Source organism: Cupressus sempervirens, chromosome 11, assembly GCF_028749045.1.
Source record: "Cupressus sempervirens isolate cs-2001-9-10 chromosome 11, ASM2874904v1, whole genome shotgun sequence".
In the NCBI taxonomy this organism is placed as follows: Eukaryota; Viridiplantae; Streptophyta; class Pinopsida; order Cupressales; family Cupressaceae; genus Cupressus; species Cupressus sempervirens.
The window spans coordinates 20,764,492-20,780,483 of NC_143128.1; the positions used below are offsets into that span (position 1 = coordinate 20,764,492).

Consider the following 15,992-nt stretch of genomic DNA (forward strand, 5'->3'; position numbering starts at 1 on the left):
AATACAACTTGAACTATCTCTCACTTCTACCAATCACTCTACCAAAAGGTTTTTCTAAATACTAAATCTAACTATATCTTTTTTGATGTGCACAAAAAACACTATGTTATAATTTTTCTAGAAAAATTAGGAATAGTATTTTGTGTGCAATGAGTTTGACCATCTTAATCTTATCCATTTCTTTAAAAAAATACTATTTTAGATAAGATAAGATAAGATAAAATTATTAATGTCCACAAAAAACCAAAGCGATTTATGGGATTGAGCATTCAAATAGAAGAGCCAGCCAAGCAAAGGCACCAAACAGTGACTGAAAAGGAAACAAAGCAACAAGAAGAAAGGAAGAAAAGGTAAGGACTAAGGGTCCTTCAAATTCTCACAAAGAAATCTGCAATAGAGAGGTACATCCGTGGACAATCCATAGTCTTCGGATGCCATGAAGAACCCCTATAGGACTGATGCTACTTGTAGAGACTGGTACAATGTCTGACAGATCTGGAATGTGAAGTAGTGGAAGGCTTTTTCAAACCCCATGGAGGAGACAAGGGAGAGAAAAAGGTGGTAATGAGCTGATCAGAAGTTCATCTCCGATGAACGGACTACAGGGTATTCTCTCGAAGATGAGTGGCCTCCTGAAGATAAAGTGCTAAACATCATTGATCAATATAACTAAAGAACATCGAGAGAGAAGAACAGTCTCTGAAAAGGCAATAGAATCTCCCTCTGATCTCATAGTAATGAGGAGAATGAAATATGAAGTGATTCTTGGTCTCAACCTCCATTAGAGTGCAGAACTGGCATAATCGATCAGCCTGATCCATATGGTGATCTGTCCAAGCCCTGAGATGATGAGAACCAACCCTAAAAGAGCCCAAAGAGAACTGTAATGCATGATTCCAATGTCGGTAAAGATAGGCAGGGCAAAAAAAATTACCATCCTAAATAACAAGAAAATGCTTAGCATAGAAGGCCATCTTAGGTCGCAAACCACCTAGGGGATGACACCAAGTAGTGGTAATATACTACCTATAGATATCATGTCTGACATGCTCATTCAACTCCTGACAAGAGGGAAGAAGATGAACCGGGGCATCCAGCAAAAATTAATAAGGAGGAAGATGATCAATCTCAATCCCGATCGAATTCAAAGTATTATAATTCTTATTTGTGCATCTCCTCATTTTTAGTGTATGAGTTTCAAGTTTCTCTTTGAAGTTCAAGATTATTGAGTTTAAAAAAAGTGGCCACTTATACCACCCTATATGGTCATCATCTTCTCTATGAACACAAACTCCCTAAATGCAAGTGAAGAGCATGAATGCATGAGATGAGTTCAAATACAAGAGCTTAGAGTTGTGCAAAAATAGAGAAACCCTACTACAAGGTAGTGGAAGAGTAAAGAGGGTAGATAATGAAGGATATGAGTAAGTAAGAGCCATGAGAACACAACCAAGGATAATCATCCAAGGATACCAAATGAGGATGAAAAAGAGGTTATTGATGGAGTTAGATGGGTTCCATGTAGGGAAGTCTTCATTAAGGTGAATTATGAATGTAGTTTGGTAGATTTGTAATGATTTAATGACTACTTTCATATCTACATATGTAGGGAAAAGAGAGCATTGTGCAGACATCTCCATAACACATGTGTCCAAAACTTTTAAGGACTTTATTGTGAGAATTGTGAGCTAGTTGATGAGTTGGTTGATGGTAAGGATGACAAGGATGATGGAATTTATATCATAGGCTAAAGTGGAGAAAATGTAAGAGTAAACCTTACACAGGGGTATAAAATTTACACCATTACAAAGAGCGTAAAAAAGAGGTTTAAGGGGACAAACTTGTATGATGAATTTTTGCAAGGGAAATGATGTAGAAACCATGTCATTGCCAAAAACTTTGGTAGAAGCATATTTGAATAACTTATTGATTTGTTCACATATTTCTATTCTAAATCCAAGCCATTTAAACATTTAAGGATGAAAGGTCAATAAACATGATCATGAGATTTATCAAATTCAAGTTTAATTATAAGAGCTCACACTGAGAAAATTGTTGAACCCATTCAACCATTTCTTAGGGAAGAACCAAATTGTCAAGGATTAATCTTCCTCCCAAGAAGCTCGTTTATTCTAGTCGAATAGTCATTTGAGAAATGTATTTTATTATTTGTGCAAGAGTTTTAGCTATTATTTTATAATACTTGTATTAAGGAGGATAGTTGGACACCATCTATTAACCATTTCTTCCTCTTTGCCTTTGAGAATAAGTTTATTCAACCCTCGATTCATCAAATTTCCTAATGGTTTAATTTATAGAAAGAAATCATTTATACTTCAACTTTATAAAAATATTTTAAAAAGTTAATGAATATATACTACTATATCTTTGAAGTAAAAGAAAAAATTAATTAAACTATCATGTTTTGATTTTTATATTCAAACTTTAGTGAAAATATATTTGTTCCTACATTCAATGCAATAATCTATTGCTTAATTTATCTTTCCTTCAGGGAAAAGTTATTATTTATTTTTTGTGTCCTAGTGATACATCAATGAGATGTTATTGTCCTGATGCAACACATTCTATATCATTGTTATAAATTATTTTCTCATTCTAAGAAAAATAATTACAAATCTTTCACATGGTTCAAAATCAATAGCCCTTAGAGTAAAGTTAATAATCATCAATCAATACTAATCCATCTAAACACTCTTCTAGTACCGCTCCTTCATAAGAATGAATAAATATTTTGTAAATACATCATCAAGAATCCTGCCACAAGAAAATCAACATAATATTTTAGCCTTACAAATTATTAAATAATTCAAGGCCTATCTTAGCACATGGCATGTACACATTCAAAAAAAAAAAATAGAAATCTCATAGAGCATCATTTATTTAATAGGTAGTAATATAATGAAATAGAAATTAATCTATTTCTAGATAATATTAACTTGAACAAATTGATGTTTACATTTGTGACTTTAGTTAACTACCTATTTATTAATAGCTAAAATTAGTAATGACTAATGACATCACATAGGTGGGCGAACATATTAAAAAATGAATAATTATAAGTAGAGGAGTTGAGGTGGTTTTAGCAAAGTACAAAACTTAAGCATTAATGCAATGGATAACAAAATTGATAATTAGAGGGGATAAGGTAGTTTTATTGAAGTATATACCTAGGTTGTGGCCGAATAAATAATTGCGTTGTCTACTTGATTGCGTAGAGAATGTATATACTAAAAACTATGATTTAGTAGTAAGGAACAAGTACTTCGTTGGTATATATATTGATGGAGAGTAGATTTCTAATATTATGCTTGTTGAAAATGATGCTAATCTTGATAGATTTAGAGAGGTTAAATAATGATTATTTTATAAGTGTAAAATAATAGTTTCATTAGTTGAAGGTACATTACATTTTCTTGTTTATGACGATGTTTTGTTGTATATTTATGTTCAAGACTCTTAGAGTAGTTGAAAAAGTCCTTAAAATTTAATTTGACTCTAGTCAAATTTAGAAAATGTCCCAAAAAGTGGGTAGAAATTGACATATCTTATAATTTTGGTGTGAGTTTGCCAACACGTGAGTGATGTTTTGAGTTAGCAAGGAAAGAAATTTAGAATGGACTTAGAGGATTGATCTTGTGAATTATGTATGGCCAAAGTAATCAAATGCATAAGATTATTTGAATAGTTGTATGTCTCATCATCACCCCTATAAAAATAATTATTTCATTATGAATGTAGTTGGGTGAAGAGTAGCTTGCCTAATATTAGAGTTGGTCTTTAAAAAAAATTGGCAATGGAAATAGGTGATATCTAATCATTTCTCTTCCTATAGTCATTTATATACATTCATTGACATTAGGACTTATTGTGATATCTTTAAAGAATGAATATTTTAATTCGTTAGGTTAATTGGTTTTAATATGCATATGTATGTATGTATGTATATATGGGTGTGCATATATCTATATATGTACACACACATATGTAATAGGTAATATCTAATATTAAAAGATTAAAACTAAATTATATAATGTATCTTGTTATCTTAGACTAAAGATAGATCTACTGCACCAATTATAGTGGAATATTATAAAGTAAATAAACTAAATAATCAAAGTAAGTAACCCAAAATAACATTGAAAGTAGAACCAAAAGATCTCTGAGGTGGTGAGGCAAATAATTCTTTCCTCTAAGAGTTATGAGTTATGTGGATATTGGTGTAGTAAGTATGAGTTATGTGAGTAGTGGGAAAAGAATAAGGTTTAACCTTTACATATAAAAATTTGGAAATGTAGAGGCAAAAAAAGGGAAAATGGATAGGATAGAGAAACATATTGGCCTTGTCAAGAATAGAAATCCATTGAAAATTATTCCACAAGGAAATATTTTAAGTCTTCACTCGTCAATTTTATGAATTCATTAGTTTCCAACTAGATAACACTTCAGTAAAAAGTCTTTGTGGACCTTTATAAATGTGATTAACAAAGCTAAGGAATTAATTAATACCTTTGATATTTGTTACATTTCTCATGACTACATGGAGGAAAATGTTGTGGCTAATTCACTAGCCAACGTGGTGGTAATTTCCAACAACATCATTGCATGGAAAGGTGAAAGTTATCTTCCTACTAATGTTAAGGCTTGCCTTAATTATGATCAAATGCATGGAAAATTGGAAGTTATTGATGATGATTCTGATATCTTTTCACATTGAACAAGTAATAAAAACAAGGGATGGGAGTTGTCCATTGGACAGTTGGAGTAATTATTATCACTTTTCCTCACATATTTTATGGGTGAACTCTTTCCCCAAAAGATTAAAAGTTGTTGGTTTTGAGAGTTTTTTTTTGCCTATATTGTCTCTATTTCATTATTTGTATGTTTCTTGAAGATGATTTTCATCCTACTAGAATCATGGGTAGGGAAAAAAATGAAGCCTATACCATTTGATATAAATCAAAGGCTAAAACTAGGGTCTCGAAAATTTAGTAGGCAAGAAACCTTACACCATTTATGGGGCGATTGCAGATAGGTAACCTTGTCATTACCAAATACTTTCATAAAGAATGGGATGAAGGAAGAATTGTGATTTCTGGTTAAAAAATTACTATTGATGAGGGGGTTATACCCAAAGTTATAAGAATTTTATGAACTGCCAAAAATTCTACATGGTAGAAATTTTTTAGATACTTCTTTGAAAATTTTCCCCAAATATGATGAGGAGAAGGAGGCCTAGGTGAAATAAAAAAACACATATTACCCACTGAAGGCTATCAGTAAAATTTAGAGAAAAGTTCTTAAGGAAATCATGTAGTACATTACTCTGTATGATATATATTCTAGGGTCTGCACTTACCATTTTGTGTTAAAAGATAAGATGATTATACAAGAAATTGAAGAGCATGTAGTGGCTAGGTATGTTAATAAGCTAATGTTCCAACTTTAGAATGAGCTTGCATTGTTGAGATAGCCTACATTGGATGAAGATTATGAAGATGCACTAAGGAAACAAGAGACACTAAACTAAAAGGGGAAATTTTACGATAAGAGAGGTGATAACTACTTGGGAAAAATGATGATGGAGTTTCTCCACGCCTATTAAAGAAGAAGACCTAGGTGAAAGTGTGAAGCCAAATTTTTTAGGATGGGGAAGATTTAGTAATAGAGGATGTGGATAACCACCATTGAGGGAGTGGAAGAAATAAAAGTTTTTTTATTTTATTTTATTATATCCTACAAGGCTATAAATCACCCTCAAAACCCAAAAAGGGTGATAATGGTGGAAGAAGAATAAAATACTTGTTTAGAAAAATATAATTTTGAGTCAAGAGAGCTTAAATTACTAAGAATAAGCATACTATTTAGGGACAAGAGATCTTCTAAAGTTTTTTGGAAGAGGATAATTATCTTAATGCAAATGTAAGGACAATGAATGCAAGATGATCATAGATGATAAATATATTGATAATTGGGTGATTATAGAAATGGTTGATATATTAAAACTTTCTTTCTTTTACAACTATAACCCCTACAAGATTTCTTGGTTGGAAAAAGGATCATAGTGAGTTTGTGGATAAATCAAATCTTGTAGAATTCAAAACCATCCCTTGTGAATATGAAGCACTCTATAATCTAGTGAAGATTAAGAGAAGGTGACTCCAAAAACCATGGAAAGAAGAGGATGCATTTGAGATAATAGTCATGTCTCTTGTTTTAACCAAATATAAGCTTTTTTAGTGAGAGCAAGGGATAAACTTGTTTTTTTATGATGAAAGGAAAATATAGTTAGTTCACCTCATTCACAAGGTATTATATACCATGTTCAATTAAGATTTATAACCAAGCTTTATGTCATATCCCCATTTTAACATAGAATTTTATAATTAGATAATAAAATGTTATTAAATAAATAATAATAATAAAATTATATTAAAACTAATACTAAAATATAAAACTAGGAAATAATAATCATTTAGTCTATATTATTAATGAAATAATATTTATTATGATATTTTAAATAATTAAAAAATAATAAAATTTCAATGAGTAAATAAAGAAATAAAATTAGATACAAGAGACAATATTGTAGAAAGTATGTTAATTTTCTAAATAGAATTTAATAATAAATAATAATAAACACAAATGAGTAAGTAAACAAATAATATAACATAAAATAATATAAATTCACTAAATCTAATGAAAAGTTTTAGAGATGTTTAACAAATTGACATGACTCCTTAAAATTAAGTTATTAAAGGGAGGAGAGTTTATTTTAGAGAGGACAAAAAAGGAGGAGAATAGAGGAGTTTAAAAAGGAAAAATGGAAGAGGAAAGTAATATGAAGAAAATAAGGAAGTGACTTTTTGAAAAGGTGTCAATGATATTGAAAGGATGTGAACCTTTGAAAGGGTCATAATTATGAATAGTTGTGACTCTTCAAAAATATTGTGATTATAAAGTAGTGGGACTTTTTCAAAGGATTTTAAATACTTATGAAGTGTTGTGACTTTTTGAAAGTAATATTTAACTATGAATTGTTGTGACTTTTCAAAAGATTTTTATTATGAAAGGGTGCGACTCTTGAAAAAGAAGAAGGTAAGAAAGGTATGTTTATGAATTAAATTTGTTTAATTATGTTTATATTAATGAACCATACTTGTGGATAATATTGTGTTAGCTCATGGGTTTAACACCATGGATATTAATGAGACTTGAAGCATAGAGCATGTGAGATATTAAGATCTCCATTGTCCACCACAATCGAAAATCAATGTGAACTCGAAGCATGGAGGATGTGAGATATTAATATCTACATTGTCTGCCATGGCTAAGAATTGATATTGAAGCATGGAGCATAGAGATATTAAGATCTCCATTGTCTGGCCAATAATCGATGTGCTAAAATATTTTGATGTTGTCAAACATATGCATATGTCGTTGGCCTTGGACAGAGGATTCCTATCCAAGAAGAATCTTAAGGGGTGTGCTCCCAAGATGATGGTGAGGTAGCTATGAGCTAAGAAGCCCGATCTAGAGACATCCTTAAGATTGGGGTTAATTTAGAGGGTAGAATAATATACTTAGTTTTATTATTATTGTGATTCTAGCATTTATTTTTGCAGGTATTACTTGTCCTTAACTAACCCTATTAGTGGGGACATTACACTTTATATAGATTGTCTCTAAAAGAAATGAAGATATGCAAAGGCAAATTTGTGAATTTTATTAGAAAATGGTTTCAAAAGGGAGAGCATCAACCCTTGTACCACACCAACTTTACTTTCATCCAAGACTGAAGGAAAATAGAGAATGTTTGTTAACTTTGTATAGCTATAAACAAGATCAAGTTAAAGTCTCAAAATCCCTTCTTAGGATTAATAACATTTAGACTAATAGGTATGTCCTACAAGTTTATCCAAAAATGATTCAATAAGTTGTTATCATCAAATTTGGATCCAAGAAGGGATCAATGGAAGATGAAATATAAGGTCAAGAGTGACATCTATGAATGTTAGGTGATGCATTTTGGAATGTCTGGTACTCCAAAAGTTTCATGCACGCCATGTACCAATTATTTAGACTTTAAATTGGTAAATTTGTCATAATCTATTTTAATGATATTCTTATCTTTAGAAAGACTATGGAAGAATATTTGGCATGCATTTGAACTATTTTTTAGACTCTTAGAAGGGAGAATTTGTTTAAAGACTCAAGAAATAAATGAGTTTTTAAGGGTCAAGTTGGGTTTCCTTAGAAATGTGACGTCAAAAAACTATTAGACAAGGATCATAATTTTTTTAAGGCTACTTGAACTTCCTATCCCTCAAATTATTATAGAAATAAGGAATTTTCATGGCCTAGTAAAATTGTATAAAAATATTATTAGAAATTTTAGTGGAATACATGTACTCCCTTGAATGATTGGACTAAACGAAAGTTTATTTATTAGACACAAGTTGTTGAAAAATGTTTTTAAAAACTTAAAAAGGGTGATTGAATCTCATATACTTGGTTTACTAGGGTTACACAAAAACTACATAAAGCATGATGCCTTTGTAGTAGCCATTGGGGTTTGTTAAGTCAAGCGTGTAGACAAATTTCTCACTTAAGTGTGAGACTGAATGATTCCAAGAAGATATATGGCACTTACAATAAGAAATTATTTTTTTTAATTCAAATAATGATAAAAAAGAGGCACTACTTGTCACATGGAAAAATCATTTTTTTGACAAAAAATCAATCACTAAAAGATATCAACTCTCAAGCCAAAATATCTCATCGAGGGTGTCCTTTTTATATGATTATGCATTTTTTGTTCAAAATTGAAGAGTATAAAAACTAATGTAGTGGTTCATTCTTTAAATTTTTGACACTACTTACTTGTCTCAATAACCAATGAAAATATCCAATATGAGGAAGAATATTCAACTATTCCATATTTTAGCAAAGTTCTTGAACACTCAATACTCTTTTTGATGGAAGAAATAAATTATTTGAATACTGCTAATCAAAAATTGAATTTCTATTAAGAGGACTCCAATTTTGTATTCTCCCTGGGTCTAAAAGGAGATAATTTATTCATGAAATGCATTCAAATGGCTTGTGGGGGCACATTAGAAGGGACAAAACTTACAAGGCGGTAATTGAGAAAATATTTTGACTCCAAAGAAGGAAGGACATTAACAATTTTGTTTCTACATGTAGAGTTTCACAAGTTTCTAAAGATGCCCACGTCAAAACATAGGTTTTCACAAACCCTTACCTATAATCATCAATTGATCTTTCCATAGTTTTGTATTGAGATTATCTCATAATTAGCATGGAAATGACTCTTTTTGTTGTTTTTGTGGATTAGTTATCAAAGATGGCCCATATTTTTCCATGCAAAAGGATTACAAATGCAAGTATGGTTGCTGATTTTTCATAAAATAGATTTTTCATTGCATGATTTCACAAAAATGTTACTAGTAATCAAAAACCAAAGTTTTTGAGTCATTTATTGAATGACATTATAGAAAACACTTGATAGAAAAATAAAGTATAGTTCATCCTATCATGGACTTGAGTGGAAGGAAAAGCCAAGGTGGTAAACAAAAGTTTGGTTAATTCACTTTGATGCTTAGTGAGGTGTAAATTTAATGCAATGAGATTTGATTTTAGGATGAGATAAGTTTTCTTTTAATTCAAGCATCAATCAATGGTATGTCTCTTTTCCAAGTTTTTTTGGAAAATAATTGAATGGCTTTGTTGACCCTATTGATGTTTCAAATAGGAAATGGGTTAGTCTAGATGTAGAAGAATTTGTATTCAACATATACTAGAAATGCAACAACAACTATGACATAAGCTACAATTGACCAGTGAGAAATATAAAAGGATGTTGGTGCATGCATAAAAAAGGGAAAGTATATAAAAGGAGTGAAAAAATTATGGTCTATTTGCATAAGAAATATTTCCTCGAGGTACTTATAACAAATTAAAATCAAGAAAGAAAGGAGCATTCAAAATTCTAAAGAAAATTAATGAGAATGCTAGTTATTGGATTTTCCTGAAGATTTGAATATCAGTCTATTTTTATGTCACATATGTTCATTTCTAAACGAAATCCTGATGAAAATTTGTTAAGATACTTGTCTAGTGCTTTGCCATGGAGAAAAAGGAGAGAATTTTGAAAAGATACCCAATGCTAAGATTGTTAACATGAGATCCAAGAATTACAAAATTTATTTAGTAAAATGGAGACCATGGAGGAAGATCTCATAAAATCTAAAAAATTAGACCTTTCTAAACTTAGAGGCTTAAACCTTTTTAAAGGTTGGGAAGATAATGCAACTACCAAATATTTCCAAGACATGTAAGTTATTATACTTGTTGAATAATTGATGTGTCCCCCACTATCCATCACTTTTTTAGCTATTTGTGTGCTTTGTTTTGGGTAGCAACTACCAATTTGGATAGTTCCCATTTTTTGTTTGTTTTCTCCTTTATGAGGGGAGGTTTGTTTTTATTGGTAAGAAAATATTCTAAGATGATGGGAACTATTTTCTTTGGTTGTGTAAAAGCTATGGACTTGTGGTTTTAATATGAAAAAGAAAGATAAACTTTTGTTCACTTTGTTTTTCATTATAGCTTTCCCTTATATGCTTGAAAGTTGATTATTATATTTTATGTATTATATTATTATTTTAACTAGAATGTTAAAATATTTGCTATCTCTTTAACATAAGGGTGTGTTATGAGGTCTTTACATAGAGTTTATCAATATACGGAGGCATTCCTCAAGATAGTTTATAATCTACATCAATAAATAAAGGTGAAGATGGTTTCTTATAAAAAAGAGACACAAAAATAAAATAATTAAGAGGCTCTTTGTAGGAAGCATTTAAAAAAGAAGAAATAAAAGATAAGAATATTTTCCTTCTGTAATAATAAGAATAAAATTCTTCCTATTCCATTCAATCCCCCCTTTTCAGTCTTTTTTTATTTTGCTTTTCACTCACTTAACTAACTTTTTGTAATTGAAAATGTTTTAAATACTAAAAAATGAATTTCCATTTCTTTATTGATTATCTATGTTAGAAGAATGTCTACAGATTTATTGTTAATCATAAAAATGTACATAACAAAAATTATAATAGAAAAAAGAATAAAAGGAAGATTAAATACATAAATAACAAACATCATGTTTTCTCTATATAGATCAACTTTCAACAACTGGCTCTCTCTAATTTGATATAATTGAACTATAATAAACATTAAATATATCCTTGAACTCAATTTTTATTTTATATATTTATATATGGTAGCTCCAGCTACATTTGCCCAAACAAAAACGAAAAAACATTAAATATTAAATATTAAATATAAATCTCCCTAGATAGTTTCGAACTTTCATTTCTTTTTGGTTTAATCTAGTTTCAGTTATGAAGCGGCCAAATTGAGATACAATTTGGTTAGGCACTTACTTTAGAAATTCCTTGGATATATTTGCTTTCAATCTCTGGATTGTAGTCAACGTATGAGATGGAAGATGAATCTGCAGCCATGTTGATTCTCTGTCTGGCGGAATTTTCACCAGGTAGGCTAAGTCCAGGTCCCTGAGAGTTTGGCACCAGTCCAGTAGTCAAGTTATCAGAAGCCAAAGAGACGAACTCATCATTGTGTATGAAGTTCATTGCATTTGTTCCTTTCTGTTGTGAACAAAACCACAAGTTCTCAAAGTCCTGTGTCGAAGCCCCAATTGTGTTCTTCCCAGAAATATCAGGAGCAAGAGCAGAATGAAGACTAAGTGAATTTGGAGTCGCCATTAATGGAATGCCTTGAATTGAACTCCCATGTAAACTGAAATGTGGTGATGAACCATCACCTGCTGTATCAGAATGGTTGTATTCTGTGCCTAGAAATGGGTAAGATGCAAAATTGTGAAAAGTGGGGCTGAATCTTTTTTCTGTGAGTCCAGATACAGATGGGGAAGACCCTGCCCCCACCCCTGATCCTTGCCTCTGAAGAAATCCACTTCTCTGCATTGGCAAAACCCCTGCCGTGTTGGGTTCAGAAGGAAACAGATTAGATGGCGATTGGGTGTTCCTTTCAAATGACATTCCCAGAAAATCTTGGTTCCTTCCATGAGACAAGTATGACATATCATTCAAGGTAGCTGCATAGGCTGTGGATCTAGCTAAAGAGGAGGGCCAGTCATCCTGTTTTGCTAAAAAACCAGTAGCATCTGGAATTTGTGCATATGGAATGGTGGAACTTCCCTGGCTCCAAGGTAGGGGAGATTGATGGTAGATACTGCCCTGCTGCTGTGATTGTATTGCTGAAAACTGGGATGGAGGTGAAGAAGATGGCCTCTGGTTGAACTTAGAAAGAGAAATCCCATTGGAGCTGCAGGACACCACCACCGAACATATAAATTGATAAATTGAAACGTGCAGAGATACCAGATTTCTACAATCTATTATAATTACAATAAAAGTTTTTTTTGATTGAATTGAATTCAGAAACAGGATGATGGATAATCTGAGTGTAGAGAGATCTTAATGTTAAAAACAAACACAGTCTAATTCACAAAATGATGGATTACAAAATGTGATCCAAAAAATTGATGCTAAAATAAATATACAATGAAATCCAAAAACAGGATGATGGATCATAAGTATAACAAGAAACCTTAATGCTAAAAACAAACACACAGTCTAATCCACATGTAAAAATTTACTACATCACGCTATCTTTACAAGAGCACCTATTGAAGTATGGAAAGTGATTTTAAGGCATCCAGATTCCATTAATATTGATAAAGCAATCAACAAAATTGATTTTTTTTTAAATTGATGAAGGCATTATAAAAAAATGAGATCAATATCCCTTAACCAGTAAACAATAACGGGTAATTCCATTGTTTTTTATTTTCCATTGCATTCTTTTATTTAAGTGCTACCAGAGTCCAATTAATCTAGTTTCACATGTCAAAAAAAATGCAAGGCATACTTACAAGATAGGCGTCAAGCTTCCGCCTTGCTGGATGTTGCTATGCAAATTGTTATAAAGGAGCTCCTGTGCTTGATGTAACTGTTCTCGTTCCCTTTCTGCACATTAATAACTCATGAGTGACATTAATGGAGTCAAATTCTTCATCAGCTTTCGTGAGACTCCACTGAAGTCAAATTTTTCAGCAGATTTTGTGAAACATTACTGGTGATTTGTAATGAAAGATTGATTACCTTGGCGATGGCGGTTCATGTGTCCGCCAAGTGCCTGTGATTTCGTAAATTTCATTTCGCAAAACCTGCATTCATACGGCCTGTTATTCGCATCTTCCTCGATTGCTTCTATCCTGCGCTTTTTCCTGTCTGCATAATTCCCACAGCATTACTTTCTACACTAGACTCGCATAAATGATTCCTATTTATGAAAAATTACAAGCAAAGAGAATTTTTGTCGCAGGATTTAGATGTTAATAAAATCATTCCAGGGAAAAGTGTTGACCAGCTTGTTGAAGAGAGAATACCGCAACAGCCTTCATAGAAAAGATTTAAAACATGGATTGACTCTAGAAACGTTTTTGCCTTTTTTAAATAACTTCTTTGAAAACCCTCTTTCGTCACGATTTCATGTTCAAATTCAAACAAAAAAAGCAGAACCACGGAAAAGCTGAACATTGTGCGACGACGTAAGAGATGCGAAACTTTTTAATGTAAAACACAATTCAAAATATTGCACCGCCATCTAAAAAAATCAGGTTGAGGTCTCGCTAAATTTTATGTACAAATAACTTTCAAAAGAAATTTTGTGACAAAATGTAAATCAATTAGTTGTCAGCGCCAGAAAATTTAGTGTAATTGATCACACGTTCGGCTAGGCTTAAAATATAGTAACTCGAAAATAAATGGATGTCTTTTCAGCGAATTTCAATCGCAGAGATTTGGCGACCAGGTTTTCAGCGATCTCTAGAATATCAATTCTATGCTCAAACAAATTTTCATTTAATTGAAAAAAAATTTACTCGGACCATTTTTCATTTTCTTTCTCAAATTATAAAATTCTTACAATAGCTGATAAATTTTCATTTGCAATGCTTGCCGAAAACTTCTTTCAGTATTTTTTTAAGCGAATTTCACTCTCAAAGGGACGAGATATTCAGTTAAAAATTAGCAATACTCAAAACGTTTTTTTTCCTTTGTAAAATTGTAGTCTCTTACAATAAAAATGTAAACTTTCTTATAAAATAATAGAATCCTTACCTCAAAAATGCAAATGAATTATTCAAACAGAACAGGGTTTCAGCTAAGATTTGGAACAGAAAGCAATTCATTTCTTCATAAAAATTATCAGCTAATTTTCGTGACGAGGAAATTTAGCGAGCAAACTTTAAATCAATTTCCTGACAACAAAATAACCCGATTTAACGATTGAACTGACAAAATGGAAGGTGATCAAACCTAGTTTTTCGCTGCCTGCAGTGCTACTGTTGGATGCATCAATTTGAGATCGAGACATATTCCATGCCGAATCAGGAGCAGGAGCGTGAAGGTCATTTGTTAAAGGCAATGTTATCTTTAAAGGCCAGCTATTGTGCTCTCGCACTTGCCTCAACATGCGGTCATCCTCATCCTTGCCCTCATTTATCATATAATTTTCTCCCGCTACCTTTCCAGTCCCTCCCTTCAATTCTCTGTTAGGGTAAGTATTAATTGGATCGGGCGGCTCATCGTAAAAATCCGGTCGCCATTGCTTCATTTCAACTACGGCAGCAGGAGGAGCAGCACTTCGTTCCGGAGAATGATTCAGATCCAGACAAGATTCCTCCGTCCTCCTGGTAACAAAATCCATTCACGCTATTTACTGACCTCGTCTTCAAATTTTGGAAAAAAACACAAATCCGTAGATAAAACTTACATGATGCTCAATGCGTCAATGCGTCCTTACTGCACGCCATTCATCTGCAGTAATACGATTAGAATCTGTTACATTGCAAGGAAATATTGAGAAATACGTAGCAACAGCAAGGGTTACTGATTTGTTTCATTGCAAGTAAATATTGAGAAATAAGAAGCAACAGCCAGGGTAACTTCTTTATTTGGTTTCTCCGTCTCCATAACAATTGAAATGTGCAAAAACATTCTACAGTTCTTCAAATCACAAATATGTAAAAAAATTGAAAGATCGTTCTTTTAAATTTCTGTATTTTCCGTCGAAGAGCATAAAAGGAGAAAAATGTTCCTAAAACAATTGCAACAAACAGGTAGAATGAATTTCGTGGGTTTACCACAGTTCGAAAGCGCGCTTGTAAGAGAAGTGTTGAATTCGTGCTCACAGAAAAGCTTGAGATGTCTAAGTCTGAAGGAAAAAGATCTGAAGATCCATTTTCTTTGGTCAGAATGCATGTCTCGCCATTGATTGCTGCAGATAACTGGGTGTTGAACTCTAATTTCCCCTTGATATAATGCAGTTTCATTCTGTGCATGTCCAAAAGCGGTCTCCCAGTTCCGTTTCCTTTTACACTTCAAATTCAAAATATGCGGCAACAACTTACATGTTTAAACCAAGATACATGCCAGATTTTGCTTGCTTTTTTATCTTGCAAATGTCATATTTCTAACATATATCTGATTCTTTCCATATCCAGAGCAAAGAAAAGCATAAGCTGCAATTTGCATGCGATTCAGAAATGCAAGGTGTAATTGTATTTCATGGGATTATAAGTTATAGTTTCAAATATTTAAATTAAATGTAATGTGTAATTGTAACTCCTGGGATTTTAAGTTATAGTTTTAAATATTAAAATGAAAATATAATATCTCAGGTATATGGAAAGGATTTTGTTGAGTTAATTTATAAGTTTATTAAAAAAAAAATTTATATTGTCTACAAGTTTTTATTTTTGGCTTTGTTTTTAATTATTTTTTAAATGTTGTATTTTTGTTTGTTTATATCTTTTATTTTTCTTATCTTTTGGATTGTTTAGT

At 31.8% G+C, this 15,992-nt stretch overlaps 1 protein-coding gene across 3 annotated transcripts; it reads right to left on the minus strand.

The window, feature by feature from the left end:
- Window positions 1–2,663: 2,663 nt before the first annotated feature.
- LOC149528035 (uncharacterized) lies at window positions 2,664–15,536 on the minus strand. 3 transcript variants are annotated; one of them, XM_089809413.1, is made up of 7 exons: window positions 15,293–15,436; window positions 14,923–14,966; window positions 14,466–14,839; window positions 13,248–13,376; window positions 13,019–13,112; window positions 11,487–12,408; window positions 2,664–2,775 (listed from the first exon to the last, which is right to left on the minus strand). In XM_089809413.1, coding segments are annotated over exons 2-7 (1,530 nt in total). In that variant the 5' UTR covers window positions 14,925–14,966; window positions 15,293–15,436; the 3' UTR covers window positions 2,664–2,766. The 3 variants fall into 3 exon arrangements, with proteins under 3 accessions (XP_089665539.1, XP_089665537.1, XP_089665538.1); XM_089809411.1 differs by lacking the exon at window positions 2,664–2,775 and having other exon boundaries at window positions 11,359–12,408; window positions 15,293–15,536; XM_089809412.1 differs by lacking the exons at window positions 2,664–2,775; window positions 15,293–15,436 and having other exon boundaries at window positions 11,359–12,408; window positions 14,923–15,012.
- Between the last annotated feature and the right edge of the window lie 456 nt (window positions 15,537–15,992).

Excerpts from the sequence above, each read along its gene's own strand:
- LOC149528035 (XM_089809411.1), bottom strand. Across the intron at positions 13,377-14,465 it reads TGCAGGCAGCGAAAAACTAG|ACAGGAAAAAGCGCAGGATA; the intron begins GTTTGATCACCT and ends GGAATTATGCAG. Across the intron at positions 12,409-13,018 it reads GGAAGCTTGACGCCTATCTT|CTCCAATGGGATTTCTCTTT; the intron begins GTAAGTATGCCT and ends GGTGTCCTGCAG.